The sequence below is a fragment of the Cydia splendana genome, chromosome 20, assembly GCF_910591565.1.
Source record: "Cydia splendana chromosome 20, ilCydSple1.2, whole genome shotgun sequence".
NCBI classification, from domain to species: Eukaryota; Metazoa; Arthropoda; class Insecta; order Lepidoptera; family Tortricidae; genus Cydia; species Cydia splendana.
This window is the reverse complement of record NC_085979.1, coordinates 195,621-223,162: the sequence shown is the minus strand read 5'-3', so window position 1 is coordinate 223,162 and position 27,542 is coordinate 195,621. Positions and strand designations below refer to the sequence as shown.

The 27,542-nt window shown below is 43.4% G+C and overlaps 2 protein-coding genes and 1 long non-coding RNA gene across 3 annotated transcripts in view; 1 reads left to right on the top strand and 2 right to left on the bottom strand.

The window, feature by feature from the left end:
* The window catches only part of LOC134800724 (trafficking protein particle complex subunit 12), a 165,062-nt gene that overhangs the window by 55,226 nt on the left and 82,294 nt on the right, over positions 1–27,542 (bottom strand). The window lies entirely within an intron of this gene.
* On the bottom strand, positions 244–14,644 carry LOC134800853 (protein LTV1 homolog). The gene is made up of 11 exons (XM_063773410.1): positions 14,488–14,644; positions 14,247–14,405; positions 11,970–12,089; positions 9,545–9,698; positions 8,890–9,015; positions 8,149–8,246; positions 7,614–7,751; positions 4,947–5,104; positions 3,524–3,671; positions 2,405–2,592; positions 244–456 (listed from the first exon to the last, which is right to left on the bottom strand). The coding sequence occupies exons 1-11, from the start codon at positions 14,488–14,490 to the stop codon at positions 279–281; spliced, it is 1,470 nt and encodes a 489-aa protein (XP_063629480.1). The 5' UTR covers positions 14,491–14,644; the 3' UTR covers positions 244–278.
* LOC134800876 (uncharacterized) lies at positions 19,193–22,937 on the top strand. Its single transcript, XR_010145580.1, has 3 exons — positions 19,193–19,262; positions 21,973–22,050; positions 22,822–22,937. It is a non-coding gene; the product is annotated as an uncharacterized LOC134800876 (long non-coding RNA).

The window sequence follows — 27,542 nt, the reverse complement described above, 5'->3', positions numbered from 1 at the left end:
AGTAATTAGTTTAGTAAATTATAGCACAACCGCCTCGTCGTCGAACGGCGTACGCCTGGGTCACAACGGAAGAACAGCGCTGGCTTTGCCAGCTACATGCTGAGTTGTGACCCTTTTATGGCATTTTTCACTAAATGTTATACATTGTATATTTGTCAACATGTTTTTGTCATCTGTGTTTGTTTGTCATAAATAAATGTATTTCTATTCTATTCTATTCCAAACAATAAAACAGCATTTAAATACGTATATTTATATTAATAAGCAATATTCCTAAACTACAGTATTCTGTTCCCCTGAACGTTGTTCTTATTGTTCAGCATTATCTTCTCCTGCCTCTTCTTCTCTTCTTTAAACGCCTCCTTGTTGGCTTTCTTCTCCACTCTCCGTTCTTTCCTGTATTCTTTTAGGAGGCGTTTGCGTTCTTTTTTCTCTTCTGGGTTCTCGTCTTTAGGTCTGTGAAGGAAATCAATAATCAGGGCACACACGAAAATGTGTGAAAATATAAGTTTTGTCACGTACAGTCACCACACGGGATTTTTATGCCATTTAGGATTCATATAGCATATAACATATGCACTTAGGAAATTATATAGCGTAAGTATTAAACAACCAATTTAGCGAGGAACGTAAATGGCGCAACAATCGCTGAGCTTGATGGTACCTCCAAAAACAAAATCACTATGCGCGGTAACAAAAAAAACAAGAATACGGTCCTTTTCAAGATCTGTCAGAAAGAGACATGGCGTTATTCATAAACGCGTTACTGGCCTGAATTAGCTATGAATCGTAAGCCTTTGGCTGTAATTATGACTTATGTATTTGTAAGATGGGGATAAAACATAATTTAACTAAATCAGGCCGGTAAATTTTATGAATAAGGGGGATAGACTAATTATTGCTTTGGATGGGTTTTCACAATTTGGTGCCATGACCAGGATTTTTAAATAACACTTGTTTTATCCCGCCAGTATGAGGTCCCGGGTTCGAATCCCGGTTGGGGCATTTATTTATGGGTTTATCACGATATTCCTGCGTTATGAAACCATACTAATATTATAAAGGCGAAAGTGTGTCTGCCTGTCTGTCTGCCTGTTACCTCTTCACGCTTAAGCCGCTGAACCGATTTAGTTGAAATTTGGTATAGAGATAGTTTGAGTCCCGGGTAAGGACATAGGATAGTTTTTATGTCGGAAATCATCCCTGAGGAGAGTGCGAAGGGGGGTGGAATTGAAAGAGTTAATTGAAGTAAGCAATGCGCGAATTGAATGATTGCTATTAGCATTATCCAGGCGCTATATCTACTTTAGCTGCTGTCACTAATTCCACGCATACGAAGTCGCGGGCAAAAGCTAGTGTTATATAAGTACATATGTATATGTGCCGTCTAGTACCCATCTGCAGGTAAACCAGCACATTCGGCCAGCGTGGGGACTATAGCCCAACCCTCTCGCGCATGAGAGGAGGCCTGTGCCCAGCAGTAAAGTCCATTTCAATAGAACTTGCGAACTATGTAAACAAAGGACGTAACTTTGTTTTGTCACTGTTTCTCCTTGAATTTTCACATCATCTCATCAAACACCATTGAAACACATACACTATACACTATTAAAGCGGTCGTTACCGTAAAATACAACAATATATAACTGTATCTTGGATATTTCAATAAAAGTTTAAAATGGTTTCATAAGTTAGGTTATTAGGCCCTGATGTAATGACGTTTTTGTTTCTTTTACATTCTACAATTGTCTATGATGGGTAGTGTTGTGACTAAAGTTGGTGATATACTCGTAAAGCCGCTACACACTACCCGACTCACAGTAAAGTCATACTTTGAATGCAGTTTTGTTTCTTTTAAAAAATAAAGGATGATCTCCTTTAAGTAAAATGAGCCAGCTTAAGGATTTAAGATAGTTTCCCTCCAGGGCCCGACTTATCTTTCCAACCTGTATAGTTCGTTTTTTTTAGCATTAAAAATAAGGTAAACAATCTTTATATGTCTTTGTTTTTGATTGAAAAACACATTTTAAAAATAAGTTACGGCAAATATGTAACAATAATGAATCCAATACGATCATTTATATTCTTCTGCTTTCATAAGTAATAGTTACTGATTTTTAATAAGCGTAATTAAAAGACATGTCAAGATGGCTTACCTTCTTTCAAGTTCTTTCTAATGCAAAAAAACGACTTATGGGTGCGAAGCACCAAGGTCATGATGCAGTGCGATAGTGTGTTACGGCCTTAAGTAAAGGACTAAGTGAGACTCTTGCCCATCACTAGTAAATTCATCATTCAGAGACAATTTCAATATGGCGGTTTGTTTACATAGTTCGCAAGTTCTATTGAAATGGACTTTAGGACGTATATAGGCTGAATCATTATATTATTTTTATTTACTCACCTTAAAGACAGCACACTGAGGGTAGACAGCACCGTCTCGGCGTTGGTTACGGCGTCATCATCATCATCATCCCTCGTGTCCTGCAGCGCGTTGAACTTGGCCAGGGACCTCATGGTCAACTTGTTGTCGGAGCCGAGCACGTCCTTGGGGATGCCCGTTACGGGGTTGATGCGGATTTTGCCGGGTTTCTGAACAATATTGTATTCAAATAAAGCATAAGCAGTAAGTATGAATCCAAAACAAAGCAAAAATAGTTCTAATACAAAAAAACCGTAAAAGTGCGAGTCGGACTCGCCCACTGAGGGTTCCATACAAATTTAACGAAATTATGACGTATAAATAACACTTGCACTGCGTATGCTATCAAAATCGTTGCAGACTTTTCTTAGTCTAACTCTAGTAGTACATTTTTACAAGCTTTTATTTAGTTTCACCTGTCCCGTTGTCTGTCTGTCGGTCTGTAATCAAATCTTGCAAGTTAAATTTGATCCACCTCCCGGTTTCCGATTGAGCTGAAATTTTGCATGCATGTATAAATCGGATGACAATGCAATATTAAGGTAGCATAAAACGTTGTACCGAAAATGAAATTTTTGCCAAAAACTTATTTTAAATGTCCGCCTATACCTTGGGTTCGTCGATGATCTTGGGATGGTTGTAGAGGTTGGAGTAGGTGGAGAGGATGGTCTCGCAGTCCCACCTCTCCTCGCGGGGCACCTCCACGGTCTTCAGCTCCTCTTCCGAATCCTCCTCGATCTCCTGCAGACGTTTCTGTAAATGTCCGCCTATACCTTGGGTTCCTCGATGATCTTGGGATGGTTGTAGAGGTTGGAGTAGGTGGAGAGGATGGTCTCGCAGTCCCACCTCTCCTCGCGGGGCACCTCCACGGTCTTCAGCTCCTCTTCCGAATCCTCCTCGATCTCCTGCAGACGTTTCTGTAAATGTCCGCCTATACCTTGGGTTCCTCGATGATCTTGGGATGGTTGTAGAGGTTGGAGTAGGTGGAGAGGATGGTCTCGCAGTCCCACCTCTCCTCGCGGGGCACCTCCACGGTCTTCAGCTCCTCTTCCGAATCCTCCTCGATCTCCTGCAGACGTTTTTGTAAATGTCCGCCTATACCTTGGGTTCCTCGATGATCTTGGGATGGTTGTAGAGGTTGGAGTAGGTGGAGAGGATGGTCTCGCAGTCCCACCTCTCCTCGCGGGGCACCTCCACGGTCTCCAGCTCCTCCTCAGACTCCTCCTCGATCTCCTGCAGGCGTTGGACTCTGGGGGAGAACGATTCAATCATTTCATTACTTTGACCGAGGATGTGAACTGACACGCATGGCTACATCCCTGTATCAACCTTCGTGCCTAGGCCAAAGGTAGGGTGCAATCTTTTCGAGCGATGGCGCCATAACCTTTGGCCTACAGTCGAGTAGATGGCATTAATTTCAATATTTAACAAATTAACACATTACTGAAAGAATAAAGATCAAAATCAAATGGCGTTCTAACAGTTTTAATCTTCTGTCGAAAGATGGCAGTAAATGTACTATGGCTACATAATTTACCATGACAGTAACTCTCTATACACTCTATTCTCTTTGATTCCGATAAGGTTAACCAGACCCAACCACCAGACCACCGAACCAGACCAGACCGAAGAGGTTAATGATGACCAGACTTAGAAGTTTTTGTGGCAAAAACGAGTGTTTGAGAAAATGAAACATCGATAAATCGGTTATCGATAAGTCATAGGTAGATTAATATTTAAAATATGTAACTTCTACTTGCTGTAGGTAAGTTACCGACACAATAATGCAAATCAATTACAAAGCGATACATAATTTCTTTATTAGTTACATATATTAAGTACTTACAAATTAAAACGTAAACTGTAGTATACAGTGCCAAAAGAATAGAAAACTACTAATACCAATATATCAAAAGAGAAGAAGATATCGAACGTGTTGTGTATTTCGCGGTAGCTATCTTCTTGTAAAATGTAATAAATATAAAAGTATAACGTTGAGGCAACATCGATAACAGACATATCGATATTTTATTTCGTCAATCACTTTATATTGCCACAAAAACTTCTATGTCTGATGATGACGCACCGCACACGATAGGCGTAGCTTTTAGATGTATCACTACGCGACATTTCCATCTTCACCGCTTGGATGGCTGGCAGTCCTCAACTGAGCGTTTCTCCAGAAACTTCCTGCCTTGCAAGGCTAAACTGTGGAATGAACTATCGCCTGCGGTATTTCCGGACGGTGTTACGGGTATCCATGGGCGACGGTAATCGCTTACTATCAGGCGATTCGTCTGCTCGTTTGCCTTGTATATCATAAAAAAACTACATTATAATTTATATAGAGTGACCTGACAATCTTCTCCTTATCAAGTTGCTGCCTCCTCCGGGACTCCTCAAACTCCTCGGCCGCCTGGAGCAGCATGGCGTGGGACTCCGGCATGAAGCCCTCGATCTCCTCGCACTCCAGCGCGCCGAGCTCCGTGTCGTCGTACTCCGAGCACATCTATAACAGACTGACCTGGCGATCTCCCTCTCCTTATCGAGTTGCTGCCTCCTCCGGGACTCCTCGAACTCCTCGGCCGCCTGCAGCAGCATGGCGTGCGACTCCGGCATGAAGCCTTCTATCTCCTCACAGTCCAGCGCGCCGAGCTCAGTGTCGTCGTATTCCAAGAACATCTATAACAAACATACCAACAAACACTTTTAAACAAATCATTGATTGTATTAGTTGTCTATAATCTGAGATAAATTCGTTCGCCATCAGATATATTGAAGCGGCCAATGTGTACAAAAATATCTGAACTTGCACTTTAACGTCTTGAAAGAGGCTTTGTTGAGACATTTGTGAATACCTTCGCCGCTCGATATATCTGACGGCGACTGTACAGTTGACACCTAGATCGGCGAGCATCTTTATAGAGTTAGATCAAGTAAAGTCTGCAACGATTTTGATAGCACACGCAGTGCAAGTGTTATTTATACGTCATAATTTCATAGAAGTTTGATGTTTAAAATAACACTTGCACTGCGTGTGTCATCAAAATCGTTGCAGACTTTTCTTGGTCTAACTCTAGCTAGTTTATTTATTTCATTATAATACAAACCTTAATAAGTTACATTGTTAATTTTAACAAGGACATTTTTCCGTATTAATAACCATTTTAGGAGTATGCACCCCCGTAAACCTTAAAAAGGGAGTCCCCTTTGTTGTCATATACCAAATAATAAAATAGCAGTTCGATTTAGTAGCAATTTTGTAATAAACTAAAATTTATCAAACGAATTGGGCAATTGAGTGTTTGTGGAGCAGATTGCCCAGATATAAAAAAATGGTGAGTGTCGTGGAACACTCGGTTGGAACAATAAAGTTAAGAAATAGTATGGCTCGTGACGGAAAAATCATACACTTTTTTTCGCCTAGCCCCCACCCGCCAACCGCTTGGAGCATTTAATAACTGGAGTCGCCTTTAAGAGCTGTCTGCCGAAAAACTTGCACAATTGTGCAAACTTTTGTATGGACTGACATGGCTATTTGTACGTTACGTGTCAAATCATGTAGAAATAGCAATACATTTGACGTCCCCTCCCCGGCAAACATCGGCAGACTGTTTCGTAAAGAAAATGACAGCGATGACGTCCCCAGTTACTATTGCTCTAAGGCCAACCGCCCGTTAAGGAACTTCGTTCCAAAACCGAATATGAATAATAAGAAAGTTATCAAGAGAGCCGTTACCTTCTCGAAGCGGTCGTCGAGGAGCGTGAGGCCCTGGTTGCGGCGGATGACGCTCGACGACATGGAGTACTGCGAGAACCGCGACCTGGCGTCCTGCTGCTCGCGGTCCCACGCCGGCATACGTTACGTTACCTTCTCCAAGCGGTCGTCGAGGAGCGTGAGGCCCTGGTTGCGGCGGATGACGCTCGACGACATGGAGTACTGCGAGAACCGCGACCTGGCGTCCTGCTGCTCGCGGTCCCACGCCGGCATACGTTACGTTACCTTCTCCAAGCGGTCGTCGAGGAGCGTGAGGCCCTGGTTGCGGCGGATGACGCTCGACGACATGGAGTACTGCGAGAACCGCGACCTGGCGTCCTGCTGCTCGCGGTCCCACGCCGGCATACGTTACGTTACCTTCTCGAAGCGGTCGTCGAGGAGCGTGAGGCCCTGGTTGCGGCGGATGACGCTCGACGACATGGAGTACTGCGAGAACCGCGACCTGGCGTCCTGCTGCTCGCGGTCCCACGCCGGCATACGTTACGTTACCTTCTCGAAGCGGTCGTCGAGGAGCGTGAGGCCCTGGTTGCGGCGGATGACGCTCGACGACATGGAGTACTGCGAGAACCGCGACCTGGCGTCCTGCTGCTCGCGGTCCCACGCCGGCATACGTTACGTTACCTTCTCGAAGCGGTCGTCGAGGAGCGTGAGGCCCTGGTTGCGGCGGATGACGCTCGACGACATGGAGTAGTGCGAGAACCGCGACCTGGCGTCCTGCTGCTCGCGGTCCCACGCCGGCATACGTTACGTTACCTTCTCGAAGCGGTCGTCGAGGAGCGTGAGGCCCTGGTTGCGGCGGATGACGCTCGACGACATGGAGTAGTGCGAGAACCGCGACCTGGCGTCCTGCTGCTCGCGGTCCCACGCCGGCATACGTTACGTTACCTTCTCGAAGCGGTCGTCGAGGAGCGTGAGGCCCTGGTTGCGGCGGTAGACGCTCGACGACATGGAGTAGTGCGAGAACCGCGACCTGGCGTCCTGCTGCTCGCGGTGCCACGCCGGCATACGTTACGTTACCTTCTCGAAGCGGTCGTCGAGGAGCGTGAGGCCCTGGTTGCGGCGGATGACGCTCGACGACATGGAGTAGTGCGAGAACCGCGACCTGGCGTCCTGCTGCTCGCGGTCCCACGCCGGCATACGTTACGTTACCTTCTCGAAGCGGTCGTCGAGGAGCGTGAGGCCCTGGTTGCGGCGGATGACGCTCGACGACATGGAGTAGTGCGAGAACCGCGACCTGGCGTCCTGCTGCTCGCGGTCCCACGCCGGCATACGTTACGTTACCTTCTCGAAGCGGTCGTCGAGGAGCGTGAGGCCCTGGTTGCGGCGGATGACGCTCGACGACATGGAGTAGTGCGAGAACCGCGACCTGGCGTCCTGCTGCTCGCGGTCCCACGCCGGCATACGTTACGTTACCTTCTCGAAGCGGTCGTCGAGGAGCGTGAGGCCCTGGTTGCGGCGGATGACGCTCGACGACATGGAGTACTGCGAAAACCGGGACCGAGTGTCCTGCTGCTCGCGGTCCCACGCCGGCATGCGCCCACCCCTCCCCTCCTGCACACACACATCATCCATTAATGGTTGTAACACAAATCACAGATTACGTTGGTAGCCTATACCCCGTGTTTTAGGGTTCCGTACCCAAAGGGTAAAAACGAACCCTATTACCAAAGAGACGAACACGATGCACTTACACAGACACTTGCCTTTTTCATTAAATAAATAAATTGAAATTGAGACACATAATAGAGTGAGTGAAATCTGTACTGACAAAGTGAGCAAATGTCATTATAATCCAGGACCAGGACGAGTGACAAGTAGCTGTAACCAGACATTCTTAAAGACAGAGTGGTATTTTTCTCGTGTGGTTAATATTGACTCGACAGAGAAAAACCGGCCACGTGCGAGTCAGAGCCGCGTTCCAAGTGTATACGTTATAAATGAGACATACCTGTGGGTTGCTGTCGTCGTCCGAGTCCAGGTCTGAAGCGAAGGCCTGGTCGGAGTCGTTCTCCATGCTGTCGCCATCTTCCCCGTCTTCTGAGCCATCTGAGCCTGACGAAAATTTAAACGTCATTAACCAGTAGCTCACAAAAACTACTATACGACTTATACGTCTCGCGACTCTCGCGTCGAATGATTGTCCTGATCTTAAAGCACTGTTTCCGGCAAAAATTTGCTACATAAAGGATAATAATAAACCCGGAGAAACATGTCAGATCATGCTCAGTGTAAGAATAAGGACTAACTAAAAATAAATATTTAACATCTTAAAGTTAAATCGGCAAAACTCTAACAGGTGAGCATTTCTGAAATATTTTAGCTCTTCTTCCTCGCGTTGTCCCGGCAGTTTGCCACGGCTCATGGGAGCCTGGGGTCCGCTTGACAACTAATCCTATGTTAGAGGTAGGCACTAGTTTTTAAGAAAGCGGCTGCCATCTGACCTTCCAACCCAGAGGGAAAAGTAGGCCTTATTGGGATTTGTCCGGTTTCCTCACGATGTTGTCCTTCACCGAAAAGCGACTGACAAATATCAAATGATATTTCGTACATAAGTTCCGAAAAACTCATTGGTACGAGCCGGGGTTTGAACCCGCGACCTCCGGATTGTAAGTCGCACGCTCTTAGCGCTAGGCCACCAGCACTACGTGTGTGAAATGTTTCTCTTTACCTGACCTTATACTAGACTCACCGTCTCCGTTTCCGTCTCCCATGGCCAGCTCTATGAAGTTGTCCTCCAGCTCGTTGTCCGGGTCCTCGAAGTTGAAGTCCTCGTCCAGGGCCGCCACCACTTCTGGGTCCAGGTCCAGGCACAACCCTACACCAACACATTTCATTTCAATATGTTAGGTTATTAATGTTATTATTTTATGTAAAACAAAATAGACAACCCATTTCAAATTCTTCAACATCTTTTATCAACCCTTACTTTTCAAAAAAAAATTTTTTTAAGGTTAAATGATGTAATAAAAAGTTTTCATTTTTATTTCATATAATTTTATTTAAGATTTGCTATTAAAAATGTCCGAAATTCTAAAGGTATGCTAATAATATTTAAAGATAATAAAAATAAAATAAAGATTCCTTGACACTATTCTTTTGTATTCAGACCCTGATCTTCAAGGGACAAGAGGCAGCCATTCGCAACAATTCAGGGAACATTCATAAAAGCAGATCCTTGATTGACAACCTTTTTGAGTCTTAGTCTTAGTTGAGGTTAGTCTTTGGGAGTACAATTTTTAGGGTTCCGTACCCAAAGGGTAAAAACGGGACCCTATTACTAATGTCTGTCCGTCTTTCCATCTGTCTAAAAGGCTAAAGAGAGAGAGAGAGAACACTCATGATACCTTGTGTAGCAGCCTTGTTGAGTAAGCCCACATCTTCCTCCACAGCGGACGCAAACACTGAGCTCGGCAGATTCAGTTTCTCTACCACGGGGATCACCGGCTCGTCCCCTTCTGCTGACTGCTGAGACTTCTCTTTCCGCTTGTGTGTTGCTTTCTAAAATATACAGAATTCATTCAAATTATTTACAACAGGCGTTTTATAAAACAGTAAAGAAGTAAAGTGACAGAATAAGTAAGAAAAAACTATTTAAAAAAAAATTAAATTTTGTTCGAATATCATGCTGCTGTCATGGGTAAAATAAAAACAGCAACACAGTTAACTGTCCATCAGTATGGGCGATGGTGCTAAAAATAAAATGGTTACCGAGTGGGCCGGGGTTCAGGCAGACCAAAATGGAGATGGCGGGATGACTTGGACGCATTTTATCCGGCTTGGCGGGAAAGTATAAACAATAGGATTCAGCAGAGGAAAGGAGGGGCCTTTGCCCAGCAGTGAGACACTAAACTAGGCTAACAAAAAAGAGCACTCACGGGTTGAAGGACGAGGGTGACCTCCTTGGTGTCCTTGAGATGCTGCAGGTAGTTGTAGTCATCATCGAAGTAGACCCCGTACTTGCGCTGCTCCTCTCTGTGCTGCTCAAGTGTCAGCTCCTACAATAACATGTAGTAGCACTCACAGGTTGCAGGACGAGCGTGACCTCCTTGGTGTCCTTGAGATGCTGCAGGTAGTTGTAGTCATCATCGAAGTAGACCCCGTACTTGCGCTGCTCCTCTCTGTGCTGCTCGAGTGTCAGCTCCTACAATAACATGTAGTAGCACTCACAGGTTGCAGGAGGAGCGTGACCTCCTTGGTGTCCTTGAGATGCTGCAGGTAGTTGTAGTCATCATCGAAGTAGACCCCGTACTTGCGCTGCTCCTCTCTGCGCTGCTCGAGTGTTAGCTCCTACAATAACGTGTAGTAGCACTCACAGGTTGCAGGAGGAGCGTGACCTCCTTGGTGTCCTTGAGATGCTGCAGGTAGTTGTAGTCATCATCGAAGTAGACCCCGTACTTGCGCTGCTCCTCTCTGCGCTGCTCGAGTGTTAGCTCCTACAATAACGTGTAGTAGCACTCACAGGTTGCAGGAGGAGCGTGACCTCCTTGGTGTCCTTGAGATGCTGCAGGTAGTTGTAGTCATCATCGAAGTAGACCCCGTACTTGCGCTGCTCCTCTCTGTGCTGCTCGAGTGTCAGCTCCTACAATAACATGTAGTAGCACTCACAGGTTGCAGGAGGAGCGTGACCTCCTTGGTGTCCTTGAGATGCTGCAGGTAGTTGTAGTCATCATCGAAGTAGACCCCGTACTTGCGCTGCTCCTCTCTGTGCTGCTCGAGTGTCAGCTCCTACAATAACATGTAGTAGCACTCACAGGTTGCAGGAGGAGCGTGACCTCCTTGGTGTCCTTGAGATGCTGCAGGTAGTTGTAGTCATCATCGAAGTAGACCCCGTACTTGCGCTGCTCCTCTCTGTGCTGCTCGAGTGTCAGCTCCTACAATAACATGTAGTAGCACTCACAGGTTGCAGGACGAGCGTGACCTCCTTGGTGTCCTTGAGATGCTGCAGGTAGTTGTAGTCATCATCGATGTAGACCCCGTACTTGCGCTGCTCCTCTCTGCGCTGCTCGAGTGTCAGCTCCTACAATAACATGTAGTAGCACTCACAGGTTGAAGGACGAGCGTGACCTCCTTGGTGTCCTTGAGATGCTGCAGGTAGTTGTAGTCATCATCGAAGTAGACCCCGTACTTGCGCTGCTCCTCTCTGGGCTGCTCCGGTGTTAGCTCCTACAATAACATGTAGTAGCACTCACAGGTTGCAGGAGGAGCGTGACCTCCTTGGTGTCCTTGAGATGCTGCAGGTAGTTGTAGTCATCATCGAAGTAGACCCCGTACTTGCGCTGCTCCTCTCTGGGCTGCTCCGGTGTTAGCTCCTACAATAACATGTAGTAGCACTCACAGGTTGCAGGAGGAGCGTGACCTCCTTGGTGTCCTTGAGATGCTGCAGGTAGTTGTAGATCATCGAAGTAGACCCCGTACTTGCGCTGCTCCTCTCTGCGCTGCTCGAGTGTCAGCTCCTACAATAACATGCAGTAGCACTCACAGGTTGCAGGACGAGCGTGACCTCCTTGGTGTCCTTGAGATGCTGCAGGTAGTTGTAGATCATCGAAGTAGACCCCGTACTTGCGCTGCTCCTCTCTGCGCTGCTCGAGTGTCAGCTCCTACAATAACATGTAGTAGCACTCACAGGTTGCAGGACGAGCGTGACCTCCTTGGTGTCCTTGAGATGCTGCAGGTAGTTGTAGTCATCATCGATGTAGACCCCGTACTTGCGCTGCTCCTCTCTGCGCTGCTCGAGTGTCAGCTCCTACAATAACATGTAGTAGCACTCACAGGTTGAAGGACGAGCGTGACCTCCTTGGTGTCCTTGAGATGCTGCAGGTAGTTGTAGTCATCATCGAAGTAGACCCCGTACTTGCGCTGCTCCTCTCTGGGCTGCTCCGGTGTTAGCTCCTACAATAACATGTAGTAGCACTCACAGGTTGCAGGAGGAGCGTGACCTCCTTGGTGTCCTTGAGATGCTGCAGGTAGTTGTAGTCATCATCGAAGTAGACCCCGTACTTGCGCTGCTCCTCTCTGGGCTGCTCCGGTGTTAGCTCCTACAATAACATGTAGTAGCACTCACAGGTTGCAGGAGGAGCGTGACCTCCTTGGTGTCCTTGAGATGCTGCAGGTAGTTGTAGATCATCGAAGTAGACCCCGTACTTGCGCTGCTCCTCTCTGCGCTGCTCGAGTGTCAGCTCCTACAATAACATGCAGTAGCACTCACAGGTTGCAGGACGAGCGTGACCTCCTTGGTGTCCTTGAGATGCTGCAGGTAGTTGTAGATCATCGAAGTAGACCCCGTACTTGCGCTGCTCCTCTCTGCGCTGCTCGAGTGTTAGCTCCTACAATAACATGCAGTAGCACTCACAGGTTGCAGGACGAGCGTGACCTCCTTGGTGTCCTTGAGATGCTGCAGGTAGTTGTAGTCATCATCGAAGTAGACCCCGTACTTGCGCTGCTCCTCTCTGCGCTGCTCGAGTGTCAGCTCCTACAATAACATGTAGTAGCACTCACAGGTTGCAGGACGAGCGTGACCTCCTTGGTGTCCTTGAGATGCTGCAGGTAGTTGTAGTCATCATCGAAGTAGACCCCGTACTTGCGCTGCTCCTCTCTGTGCTGCTCGAGTGTCAGCTCCTACAATAACATGTAGTAGCACTCACAGGTTGCAGGACGAGCGTGACCTCCTTGGTGTCCTTGAGATGCTGCAGGTAGTTGTAGTCATCATCGAAGTAGACCCCGTACTTGCGCTGCTCCTCTCTGTGCTGCTCCAGTGTTAGCTCCTACAATAACATGTAGTAGCACTCACAGGTTGCAGGACGAGCGTGACCTCCTTGGTGTCCTTGAGATGCTGCAGGTAGTTGTAGATCATCGAAGTAGACCCCGTACTTGCGCTGCTCCTCTCTGCGCTGCTCGAGTGTTAGCTCCTACAATAACATGCAGTAGCACTCACAGGTTGCAGGACGAGCGTGACCTCCTTGGTGTCCTTGAGATGCTGCAGGTAGTTGTAGATCATCGAAGTAGACCCCGTACTTGCGCTGCTCCTCTCTGCGCTGCTCGAGTGTTAGCTCCTACAATAACATGCAGTAGCACTCACAGGTTGCAGGACGAGCGTGACCTCCTTGGTGTCCTTGAGATGCTGCAGGTAGTTGTAGTCATCATCGAAGTAGACCCCGTACTTGCGCTGCTCCTCTCTGCGCTGCTCGAGTGTCAGCTCCTACAATAACATGTAGTAGCACTCACAGGTTGCAGGACGAGCGTGACCTCCTTGGTGTCCTTGAGATGCTGCAGGTAGTTGTAGTCATCATCGAAGTAGACCCCGTACTTGCGCTGCTCCTCTCTGTGCTGCTCGAGTGTCAGCTCCTACAATAACATGTAGTAGCACTCACAGGTTGCAGGAGGAGGGTGACCTCCTTGGTGTCCTTGAGATGCTGCAGGTAGTTGTAGTCATCATCGAAGTAGACCCCGTACTTGCGCTGCTCCTCTCTGCGCTGCTCGAGTGTTAGCTCCTACAATAAAATGTGACCAAATAATAACACTTTAATAATCTTAATCCCTTGAATGAATGGTTAATGTCCACATTCTGTTAAATAAATTAAAGAGAAATAGAACCATTATAAATTTGTACAAAGACATTTACAATTTTTTTATACTGCACACTCAGATTACCATGTTAAGTAGGTAAGTTTAAGATAGACACAGATTACTTGTCTGGTTTGACTGAAGTACCAATGTAATTTGTCTGTAAGTATATTTCTTGCATAAATTTCCTTTAGACACAATTGAAAAATCTTAATTTTACTTTTACATAAACTTGAAACAGGTTTTAAGCCCTATCATACATACTCAAACAGGATAGCAATAATTAAATTGATCTAACCAGTCCATTATTTAATTTTACCAACATCGTAATATGTAGCAGCAGTAGCTTTCGTAAAAACTAGTGCCTACGCCAATTCTCGGGATTAAATGCCAAGCGGACCCCAGGCTCCCATGAGCCGTGGCAGAATGCCGGGATAACGCGAGGTAGATGGAACATCGTAATATGTAGGTTACAAAATAACTCACAGGTTCTTTTTCTTTCCTCGGTGGCACTGCAGCGTTGACGGGCACCAAGACCCTCTGCGGGGCACTCTCGTCCGCGGCCAAGGGGTCCCGCTGCGATCTGTGCACTAGATTGAACGTTACAGCCTTCTTACGGTCTATGAACTTCTTCTTGGTTTTAGGCTGGAAAGGTTAGAATTTATTGGTTAAACTAGAAGCTAATGCGTAGTTTAGTAACAAAAATAGAAATAATATTTGTATATACCATCTTAAATGCACTGTTTTAGTTAGGGGGCACGGGAATTAAAAATATTACACGATAATGCACAAAACATGTGTTGTTTTGGCCAACGTCAGTGACAAAGGAAGAGTGATTTGAAGTCGTTCAGAGTGGTGAGCGTATTAATGGAAAGCATTTACGAAATTAAGTTAAATTTTATTGTATATAACTAAAAAGTACAAATAAAACATATATTTTTTGTTTACCTTAAAAATATAATATACAGGAAAATAAAAAATCTGTTTCATCAATGTAAATCACAGATAAGGTCTTAACTTATGGTTACTTACAAAAGGTTTTAGAACGCCATCGGAGCCATCTTGAGAAGCTACCAACATTACAAATCTTTACGTCAATGTATAGTCAATGTCATTGTCATCAGTGGCGAGAAACTCTCTTACTACGAACAAACGTATAGCAAAGATATTTGTCATAATTAGTTCAGCGGCGTGGCATTGGCGGCAGCACTGTTGAAATGCCAACTTGACATTATGCGTATACGAGCGGCAACCATTTTGAAATACAAAATTGACATAATTCGTGTGCAAATTTTGCAAAATAATAACAGTTTTCTAAAGTTGAGTTTGCTTCTCCTGAGTTTTGTGGTGATTTGAAACAGAAACCCGTACCTACTGTTGTAAAATAGTACAATGGCCGGCAAAAACCGATATTGTCAAATATGCGGTGTCTGAGAAATCACTCGAGGAGGATTCTTTGCCAAATTTCTCAAGGATGAACAGCGGTAAGTCTACAAGTTCCGAAATACAACTACCAGGGAACAAATCAAATTATTTTATTAAACATTTTGATTTATCAGCCGCGTAACAAGCTAAAGACCGACCGAGACGCCGGTTCGAATCCGGTCTCCGCCACTCCGTAATAGGAGGAACAAGCACGTATTGCTCGCCCTAAATGTTATTGATTTATTTATTTAATAAAATACAGAGGTATTCTTAAAAATAGTCATAGCCCAGCAAAACTCAACAATGAGTTTGACTGTGGGGTCATCAGTCTCTAGTTATCAAAGTTGTTGGTCAAATACTTCCCAGGCATTCAAAGATGACGTCCATTTCAATTTATAAATTCCTAAAAATGTTATTTGCTACTTATGCGGTGTATTATTTGAATTTGCTATGTTTGCTACCTGTAAGTCTCTTCTAATAGTTAGGGCACAGGGTAGGTATACTTATTAGACCGACACAACGCACGTTGTTTATCATCATCGAATCTCTATAATCTCCATTTCTTTTTCAAATATGACCTTTTATTACTATAAAAGCTTACGTGTTATTCAATTTCATATTTTAGTTATCTGAGAGTAGTCCTGCATGAACCCAAATGTCGCAATCACTTTAAAGCACATACTTACTACTACTATCTTCCTCTTATGTTTGCAATACTTATTTTAATTTGCATCATTTGTGTCCCTCAATATTATGTTTACAGTACACAATGAAAAGGAAGCCAAAACCACTTTGCTTACAGGTGTATAACTTGGGTTAGATAAGCTAGACTGGAAAAGAAGATCTCGTTCATTTACCCATAGAAAAGTTGCAGAAGATTCGTCACGTTTGTGGCGATCATTTTGAACGGAGAGACTTTGGCAAGACAGAAAATAAGCTACATGTCGAGCCATGCTCAATTGCTCAGTGTAGAGTTTCGTAGTTACGATTCTGTCAAAATAGGCCAAACGGGGGATATTCGTAAGTATCATGTAGGTACATTATAAATTACAAGGAGTACCTATTTGCAGCGCTTTGTATGTCTTTTTACTAAGAAAAAGGAGATTTTTAGCAATAACTCAAAAACGACTGGACCGATCATGTTTGCTATAGTTTTCATTGAAATTATTTATTAAGCTTTTGTTTCACGATTTTTGTCATACTTTTTGGACACATATTTTTTTTCTTTTGGAGCGATTATTTCCGAAAAATTTACTATATCAAAAAAGGGTCTCCTTATTCGTTTTGAAAGACCTATCCAACGGTACCCCACGCTATTGGAACAAAAAATTTTTTTTATAGTTTTTAACTTATCGCTGCCGCAATGCATGATATATATATGTACCCATGCCAAATTGCAGCTTTCTAACACTAACGATCACGGAGCAAAGCCTCGGACAGACAGACATGGCGAAACTATAAGGGTTTCTAGGTGACTACAAAACCCTAAAAAGAGCCTATCCAAAGTTAAATCTTTCCGCACCTCCACTGTCGGAATACCAATTATTATGAGAATTTCCTCAACATGCTGCAAGTAGACAAGGTAACTTTCTATTAGCCATAATTAGTAATTAGCCTTAAGGGGCCCACCCACTATCAGTCCGCCGGACGATAGCGGCCTGTCAGTTGTTCGGAACTGTCAAATTTTTGTTCTAACTGACAGGCAGATATCGTCCGGCGGACTGATAGTGGGTGGGCCCCTTTAGTTGTAGCCCACTAAGGGCCACTTGCACCATTCACTAACCCGGGGTTAACTGATTCAACCTAGAGTAACCATGGTTACCAGTACAATTTGACACTATGTTAATGGTTTAACCGGTTAACCCCGGGTTAGTGGTATGGTGCAAGTGGCACTAAGTGATTAGGTAAGTAATAAACATTTTATCGTAGGTAAGTTTAAAACAGTCCAGCACAGCAACAGATACATTTTAAATTATAAAGATGAAGATATCCCTTCATCCAGCTAACCCCAAACAAACTTTGAACCAAGACCTAATATTATAATTTAAAAAACCGGCCAAGTGCAAGTCGGACTCGCGCACGAAGGGTTCCGTGCCCATATGCAAAAAACGGCAAAATAATCACGTTTGTTATATGGGAGCCCCACTAAATATTTATTTTATTTTGTTTTTAGTATTCCTTGTTATAGCGACAACAGAAATACATCATCTTTGAAAATTTCAACTGTCTAGCTATCACGGTTCATGAGTTACAGCCTGGTGATAGACAGACAGACAGACGGACGGACAGCGGAGTCTTAGTAATATTAGGGTCCCGCTTTTACCCTTTGGGTACGGAACCCTAAAACATGTATAAACGGCATACACTACCTACCTTCTAAGGAGGAGGAATTTTACTGAGTACCTAATATAGGTACTGTAAACAATTTGTCATATAATTGGGTGTTTGTGAGGTTGGATCATAATGACATCTAACTAATGTCATTCAAATATCGTACTTTTCCGTACATGTATTGGTGCGGGCAAGACGCATGATGACTAAATTTAACAATGAATGCATGATGATGATTAAAATAAATTATTATTCTGATTTCAGTGTATGTTCGAATTGGCCTGTTTTTGTGCACATCACGGTTATTCCAGTCCAGAGTAGGTACTTACAGCTATTTCATTATTTGTAATTACTTATTAGTGTTACCTACCTATTTTTTGATGGAAACAATGTCCATCTAACAAGAAACTTCAATCAATAGGTACTAACTGTACTAAGTATGCTAGATGCTATGAGAGATTGAATTGAAGGTACTTATTTCAATTTCAACAACAGTATTCTTATGACATTATTCATAAATGCTTTTAAGCCCTTGATAATCGATTATCTTTATCCGTCATTTTGTCATTTGTGTTTGTTAGAAACTAACGACAAATTTAACAAAGGTAGATGCTAAGTTTTATGAATAAGTGGTTTAATATATAAGTCAGTACGTCTTTCCCATAAGGGCTCGTGCCCAGGGCCCCCATCCTCAGGGAGCCCCGAAAGACAGACAGTAACAGTAGGTATATTTGATTACCCATAAAAAATAGATCATCTCACCATCATCATCATCATCATCAGTCGTTCCCTCAATGCTGAGGATCGTGACATCATGTCCTTATGTTAAAAATATTAAAATAATTTTTCACCAGAATTTTAAATTTCAGCTGCAAACCTTTACATGCCAGACCATCGACATCGAACAGTGTAGGTAAATGGTAATTATGCTAGTTATCTTTAAAAGTATTTTCACACAGACTTCAGAGGGCCTACCGCGAACCACGTTCGACGTGTTGCCTCTCTGTCGCACTTGTAAATTCGTACGTATGTGCGATAGAGAAGTAACACGGCGAACGTGTTTCGCGAGAGGCCCTCAGTTTACCCACGTTTCTCTTCGAATTGGTTAGTCCGAATTGTGATCGTTTTCAGGGTTCCGTCCGTAGCCAAAATGGCAAAAATGAAACCGTTATAGTTTCGTCATGTCCGTCGGTCAGTCCGCCCGTCCGTCCGTCCGTAGATCACAGCCATTTTACTCAAGAACTATAAGATATAAGGATATTAAAATAAACATAGGCTTTTCTATATAAGTTATATAGGAGGCAAACGAGGACACGAATCACCTGTAAATAAGCGATTACCGTCGCACATGGAAAGTCCATGAAGATCTTTTTTTTTTTCTAGATAAATTGCCGCTCCCAACCGCGTTATTGCGGTGCACGGCGTATGGAGTTACCTAATAGTACTTAATCTAAAAATGTTAACTTAAGGTAGAAGTACTAGTGCTCGACGCTGCACTAGTATTCGACATGGGCACTTTATGTCAAAGTGACAAGGATTAAATTTGAATACAGAAAAATCTTCGCTGTTCAAATTTAACCTATATTACTTTGACATAAAGTGCCCATGTCGAATACTAGTGCAGCGTCAAGCACTAGTACTTCTACCTTATTTCTTTTACAATAATTTAAATTTCAGCTGCAAACCAGATTCAGATCAGATCTACACATGCCAGAGTACCTCTGTCAACATCAAACAGTGAAAATGGTAATTATGCTAGTTTTGCTTTTAGGTAAAAGTATTTTAGTTTTCACACAGATCTCAAGTAGTTTATCCACGTTTCTCTTCGAAACCGATAGTCCGATTTGTGAACGTTTTTAGGGTTCCGTAGTCAAAAAAGCAAAAAAAGAAACACTTATACAGTAATTTTACTCCAAAACTATAAGATAAGTATAAGGGTATTTTATTATTACATTACAGTCGCATCACCGTAGGGGTTGTAATTTCCTAATTTCGATGCTGGCCTCTTTTCTTGAAGGTTTGAAGGTCGAAACGGTCCGGAAATACCGCACGCGGCAGTTCATTCGACAGTTTGTCTGTGCGAGGTTGGAAGTTTGTGGAGAAACTCATACTTGAGGACTGCCAGCCGTCCATTAATGGACGTTAATTAAGTGGTGTTGAGGTACTTTACGCTTCGGTACGTAGTTTAAAATACACTCCATGGGTAGGTAAATAAATAAATAATAAATATTAGGGGACATCTTACACAGATCAACCTAGCCCAAAACTAAGCAAAGCTTGTACTATGGGTGCTAGGCGACGATATACATTACATACTTATACAGATAAATACATACTTATATACCTACATAGAAAACAACCATGACTCAGGAACAAATATTTGTGTTCATCATACAATGCCCTTACCGGGATCCGGTCGGTTTCACAGGCAGGGTCACTACTTACTAGGCTAGACCGGTCGTCGTCGTATGAAACTAAAATTGTTTTTTTCTTGAGAAATATCAACATAAGCACATCATTCGATAGGTCTTCAAAATTACTATTAAGCAAGTTAAGGTTTTAAGCCACATTTTTGTTAAGCTCGAGTAGGTACCTACTGATGATGGGATCCATGAGGAATCGAGGGAACTCCTCAAATCTTTAATTAAAGGCATACATATAGTGATTTTTGTGTTTTTATCAACAAATCAAGCATTTACATTGAAAAAAGTGACAATTGATGAAGTAGAACTGCTGATGATGGCCAAGAACGGAACTCTTCAACCACGCATAGCTCACGTTTTTAAGCCACATTTATGTCAAGCTCGAGTTCTGAACATGGGATCCATGAGGAATCGAGAGAACTCCTCAAATTTTAAAGGCATACGTACAGAGATTTATGTATTTTAATCAGAAAATCAAGCATTTACATTAAAAACTGTCACATTTGATGAAGTGGAACTGCTGATGATTATCAGAACAGAACTCTTGAACGACGCATAGTACACATTTGGCGATTTCGATTTTGTGGGTTAGGTTAGGTAGGATAAAACTGTGACCCTTAGAGAAACGAAATCATCATTATCATCATCATCATCTTCCTCGCGTTGTCCCGGAATTTTGCCACGGCTCATGGGAGCCTGGGGACCGCTTGGCAACTAATCCCAAGAATTGGCGTAGGCACTAGTTTTTACGAAAGCGACTGCCATTTGATCTTCCAACTCAGAGGATAAACGAGGCCTTATTGGGATTAGTTCGGATTCCTCACGATTTTTTCCTTCATCTAAAAGCGACTGGTAAATATCAAATGATATTTCGTACATAAGTTCCGAAAAACTCATTGGTAGGTACGAGCCGAGTTTGAACCCGCGAACCTTCGGATTGCAAGTCGCACGCTCTTACCGCTAGGCCACTAGCGCTTCTTAGAGAAACGAAATGCTACTACGAGTATAAAAGTGGGTAAGGTTAATATTAGGTTAGGTAAGAACTGCGACCCTTACAGAAACGAAATGCTACTAGGAAAAGGTGACGAAGTGGATTACTATATATGGTGATCACTGTGATCAGTTAAATGCCAGCCAATAATTTACATATATAAAAAAAAAATATATAGGACATTTTTACACAAATTGAATAAGCCCCACGGTAAGCTCAAGAAAGCTTGTGTTGTGGGTACTCAGACAACGATATAAATAATATATAAATACTTAAATACATAGAAAACAACCATGACTCAGGAACAAATATCTGTATCATCATACAAATAAATGCCCTTACCAGGATTCGAACCCGAGACCATCGGCTTCATATGCAGGGTCACTACCCACTAGGCCAGACCAGTCGTCATTCATATATGGCATTTCAGACTGTTTTGAGAAGTCGGTTTTTTTCTATTAAATAATTTTGGCATAGGTACATTTATCTCAACTTAGTAGGTTATTCAGTGAAAGTTTTATCAAAACCGGTTTATCAATAACGTTCTAATGTACGTGTACGTATTAGTATGATAATCTCGCTTATTGATAGGTACGAACTACGAGTGTGGTATCATTGGGAATTAAGAAACGGGGCAAAACATCTTAAAGTTCATACCCCATGCAAGTTTCATCGAAACCGGTTAAATGTGTGCGTCCGCTTAAGGATTTATACGGAGATGGTCTTCGCATGCTCTTTAATAGTTTACTTGAGGATTCTTTACCTACTAGGTATTCGGTAGTATGCGAGATTTGCTCTCACGCGGACGCCGATATCCATGTCTTCAAGCAGGTCATTAGTATCAGCTATTACTAGGTAAAACATAGATCGGTATAAAACAGATAAGAAGTTCAAAGTAAGGTATTTAAACGGTCTAAGTCTTACCTGCTTGGTTAACAGCTAACTACGACTGACAAATAAAAATAAGTGAAGGTACTAACTATTAATGTTTTATGTTTGTAATTTATTTTTAAAACTTATTTTAACGTGTGAAATGTTCCAGCACAAACTTCAGCTACTGCATCTACGAGTACAGGCCAAGCTTGTCTGAAATCTGGAATAAGCATTCGACCGGATAAAGGTAAGCGTAGAATTGAGAAAAAAAAAATGTTATTTGCTCAATTAATGCTATTGCCTATTGAGCATGCGACTTGTCCACCGAACAAGAAATGGTTATGGTTCAAAACCATACATTAGACCAGACAAGTAGAGTCCGTATAAGTGAAGCCTGCAGTGAAGTATGTAATTTAAGTACAAAGGTATTTAATTTATAGGACTTGACCGATTATAAGGTTATTTACTATAAGGGCCAGGTGTTCAAAATGATCTTAACGCGACTTTTATTGTTAAGAGAATAAGTGCGTATCAAGATGGTATCAAGGTAATTTTGAACACCTCGTCCGCTTAGCAACATCTGCTGCTGACTGTAGGAGTATCAAAAAAACTCTACCTATGTTGACGAGCTCTTATTTATCACTAACTTACATTCCATGCTTGATACGTTCACGACAGCACGGTCATGGTATGATACTGCATGGATGGGTAGAGCATTTACGTATTTTTAGTAACTCGCGCGACGGGTTTCCGAAAGCTTCATCATCATCATAACCATCATATCAGCCGAAAGACGTCCACTGATGGCCAAAGAACTCCCTCAACGATCTCCACAGCGGCCGGTCACGCGCCGACCCCATACAACTCCATCTTGTAGAGGGCCTTCCCACGCTGCGTCTTCCGGTCCGTGGTTTCTAGAGATTATAGGTCTCCATTTTTAAGTAGGTAGGTACTAATACTACTAATAAAGAGGCGAGCAGCGAGTACCTCTATAATTATGCGGATTATTTGATTTCAGCGGCAATACCAGCGAAACGCCCCCGCTTTGCTGACAAACAACCTGGCGGATCTAGGGATACTCTAGTTCAGCGGTCGGTAACAAGCGGCCCGCGGGCCGCATGCGGCCCGCGAACCTCTCACTCGCGGCCCGCGAGCCCCCCTGGCTATTTTGTATGTAATATTGTCAAACAACAATGTCTGATTAAAGTCACACATATTAACAAAAGTGCGGCCCGCGTCAACTTCCTTAACTACTATGTGGCCCTTGGCTGCTAAAAGGTTGCCGACCGCTGCTCTAGTTCTTGCTTCTGATAATCGAAAAACGCAGCGAGCAAATCAAAAGACTAGGTAAGTGAATATGGTATTGTTACTCGTATTAAAAAAATATGTTTATCTCTCAGCAGTTTGAAACATTAATTCCAAAGTTATTGGTTAATATTTACGCACAGTATATTAAATTATTATCTCATCTTCGTTTTAAAGGATGTATACGGCGGAATAGTACCAAATAATACTTTTTAATCTCTGCCTGCATACATACCATTGCTTAAAACAAGCCTAATTTCATCCACTTGGTAGAAGGTATAAGATACATCTTTTAATTTTTCCGCGGATGTACTTATGTTTGCATTGTACGAATGCATTTAAGAGACCAAAGATTTCTACGGAGTTTAATTTAAATTAATTTTACTTGTTACAGATTACAATACAACGAAGAAAGAATTCCTGAAGAAGCTCATGAAAGTGAAATCGAGTTTACTTTATTAAGAGTCTGCCTAATAGGTAGCTTAGGACTTTAACCAGATAAATTGTTTTTAAATCCATCTTTGAAACATGGTATCAAAGAGAATTTTAAATAGAGAGTTACTGTCATGGTAAATTATGTAGCTACAGTACCTACATTTACTGCCATCTTTCGACAGAAGATTAAACCTGTTAGAACGCCATTTGACTTTGATCATTATTCTTTCACTGATATCACAGAATAAGTAATAGTATTTGATATGTGTAAACTTGTTAAATATTAATATTAACACCATCTACTCGAGAGTAGGCCAAAGGTATGGTGTAATCTTTTCGAGCGATGGCGCCATAACCTTTGGCCTACAGTCGAGTAGATGGCGTTAATTTCAATATTTAACAAATTTACACATATCAGTGAAAGAATAAAAGGGCTCATTTAGTCGATGCGAGAACTCGCATGCGAGTTCCATTACATTGCGGTTTTCGATCGGTCGGTTGAATTGGACTTAACCAACAGTCCGCAATGTAGCTAAAATCGCATATACGCTTCGCGCGCCGTCTTAATCAGCCTTATGGATCAAAGTCAAATGGCGTTCTAACAGTTTTAATTTTCTGTCGTAAGATATTGGCAGTAAATTTACAGTGGCTACATAATTTACTTTGACAATCCGCATCTATCTATACACTCTATTTTCATTGATGGTATCAATGCACACCATATTTAGTACAGACTATGTAACTATGTTTGTACGGGTCAAATCTTGCAAGTTAAATTTGACCCACTTCCCGACTTCCAATGAAGCTGGAAATTTGTATACATAAGTAAGGCGAGACGCGAGACAGGAGGTGGCCATAGGAACTCTGTGATAAAACAACGAAACCTAATTGTGTTTGGGGTTTATAGAATTGTCTCGATGAGTACTCGTATTAGTTGCCCGTGGAATAAAAGTACAGTCAGCGATAAAAGCTTGTACCAAAAATATTTTTTTTGCCATAAACTTATTATTTTGGTTAAAGTTAGATCTATGGGTTCGTTTTGGTAGGGTCTTAACTGAATGAGTTTTATTTTATGCGTATTAACTTGGAGATTGTGATTCTGTAGCCATTCTGCGTCAGGGGTTAATGAGGATCAGCTCATAGCGTAATAATTAACACACACACTATCACACACAGCCCACAGCTGATACGGCTTAAAGTATATAATAGACCTAGGTATATATAATTTCGACTGTTGAGTTGAGTGTGTGACGGTAATTCAGTTAGTTCCTACTTCCTTTTTACAGTTATATTTGTGTTTACCTTATCCTATTTAGATATATTAATTCTAAGATTAGTTTTTGAAAAATCTTTAGACAAACATGTTAGATTTTGTAACGAGTACAGTGTATCCGTTTGTAAATTCTACCAGAATATATTTTGTACAGTTCAGTGTTTAAAAACATAGGTACAGCATATTTGTACATTCAGTATTCAAATTGTGCAATAAGAACAAAATATATGTATATATATATATATACATATATATATATATATATACCATATATTAAGTCTGGCTATTAATTCAGCTATTCATAGTCTCACGTTCATACTGCATGTTTGGTACCTGGACGACGGCACCATCAGCGGAGACTCACATACGGTTCTGGCAGACTTATCCCTCTTCTTCAGTCGGTCCCTCAATACTGAGGATCGTGACATCATATCCTTCTGTTGAAGACCAGGCTCCTCCATAGGGTTCTGTTCTCCGCCAAGCGCATGGCCTCGTGCAGTTTTAATAGCATAGGTGCCGTAATTTGAGCACACCATCTAGTAGGAGGAGGGCCCTGAGGTGTGTGTGTAGTTATACAGAAATTTAGCGCCATTGACCTGAAACTTAACTTCGACAAATGTGAATTGTACATTTCCGAAAACGTAGAACCCTCTTTAGCAGCCCAGGTACTTCAAAGTTTTTCGAGTTTAGATCAGATTCAGATCGTTTAGTCAAAATTAGTAGCCATTCGGCCTTATTTATTTTAAAATGTTGTTGTTGGTTCCCAAATTTTCGTACTTGCTCCGTTGCTGCGCTATCTGGAAAGTCGCTAGTTTAGTCCAACCTATCGATAGTCTCCTTAAGTCACAACTGGAATCGATTTTGAATGTCCGTTTTAATGAACCGGCTTGGACCCAAGATTCTTTGCCCATTAGGTTTGGCGGTTTAGGAACACGCAAAATATCGAGTATTGCTCTGCCGGCATTCTTGTCCTCAATCCATAGCACGTCTGATCTCGCAGGTAAAATCCTTAAAATAACAAACTGCGAGGTCGCGTGCTTGGATGAGGCCAAGAAAGCCTGGCTAGCTAAACTGCCAGATGTGCCACCTAGACCCGAGAGGCAATAAGGGCCTGGGACAACTTAGCCCCCACTGCCGTTCTAAAATCCCCAATTGACACTTCGTCGGGAAGGGACCACGCAAGGCTCCTAGCTGTGACCAGAGTCTGGACAATGACCCTTTCGATTTCCAACTTCTGAACTCTACGCTGAAGCTATGGGCCTGACTGTTCGGCAGTTATTTTTGCACAGTATCGTTTTGCTTACACACAAATCGTCTACACTCATGACTTGTTACGTCTCGCTTCTCAAAAACCGAATCTTTAACCTACCTGTTCCAGAAGTCTTCTCCGCCTTCGGTAAACGATTTGGGGACCACCTTAAGGCTTCAACCTACAGTGCCATGCTAAAGCATTGTTATCTCAAATCAAAGACAGATCAGTTATTGAGGCCAAAAAGCTTACCTACACTCTTCTTCAATCACTTAACTACGTGGAAACAGCTAGAAGCTATACTAAGTAATATTTTATAATGTACGCAAATATTTAAGTGTCATTTTTAGTAATTTTGTAACTTGCATGCTATACCTATTAAGTAACTAAATCCAGATACTGTACAAATCTAAAGGCCCCTGTACGCAATGGGCCAGCGCCGGCCAGTCCAAGGGACGCAGCCATGCGGTAGAATGAGATAGCAATATCACTTGCTCCCTTTAACGCATAAATGCGGCCCCCAGAATGGCCCACGCTGGCCCATTGTGTACCCCTGTACACAATGGGCCAGCGTGGGTCATTCTGGGCCCCTTAGGCCATTTAAGGCCCCTGCCTTAAATGGTTCCCCGCGATACAGAGGGGCTACCGCGAAAACCGTAATTCGCAAATTGCGGGGATTTTTCTCTTTTACTCCATTAAAGGTGTAATTAGAGTGACAGAGAAAAATGCCCGCAATTTGCGAACTTCGATTTTCGCGGTTATAGCCCAGGTCTCACCTAGTGCGGGGGCCCCTGGTAAATATGTATACCATAGTTTATTGGTAAATACATTATTTTATTTTACTAATTTTATGGCTGCACGCCTATCCATCACCCAACAACGGCACTTTCATCGAGCCAAACACTCAGAATTGCTATCGGACTCCGGGTCGGGGCCGATGTATGTGTGGACCACAGCTGTGCCTCTAGTGGGGCCCCTGTTGATCGCCTTGGCCACCACGGACTCACCTGCTCCTCGGGCGCCGGCCGCCTATCCCGTCATGCCGCGCTCAACGACATCCTGAGGAGAGCGCTCGTCAGCGCCGACGTCCCTGCGGCTCTGGAGCCCCAGATCGCAAGGGACGACGGCAAACGCCCCGACGGGATGTCGTTGATCCCCTGGCGGATGGGCCGGGCGCTGGTGTAGGACGCCACCTGCGCAGATACGCTGGCGGTGTCCTACATTTTAGCCACCAGCAAACAGGCCGGGGCGGCGGCTGACGTCCGAGAACTCTTCAAGGCGAATAAATATAGTTGTCTCGGCGCATACTACGAATATGTAGCCTTTGGCGTCGAGACACTAGGTCCATGGGGTAGGGGGGCTCGGGGACTCCACAAGGTGCTCAGTAAATTCCTAAGGGAGGCCGCAGGTGATCCTCGCGCAGGCAGCTTTCTCGCGCAAAGATTGGCCATAGCAATCCAGCGCGGGAACGCTGCCT

What these genes read in the sequence shown, in the direction of transcription:
- LOC134800853 (XM_063773410.1), bottom strand. An exon ending in CGAGGAAAGAAAAAGAACCT is followed by an intron (nt 12,090 to 14,246) that starts GTGAGTTATTTT and finishes ATGTTATTGTAG; the next exon opens with GAGCTAACACCGGAGCAGCC. An exon ending in AAGGAGAGGGAGATCGCCAG is followed by an intron (nt 3,672 to 4,946) that starts GTCAGTCTGTTA and finishes GTTCTCCCCCAG; the next exon opens with AGTCCAACGCCTGCAGGAGA.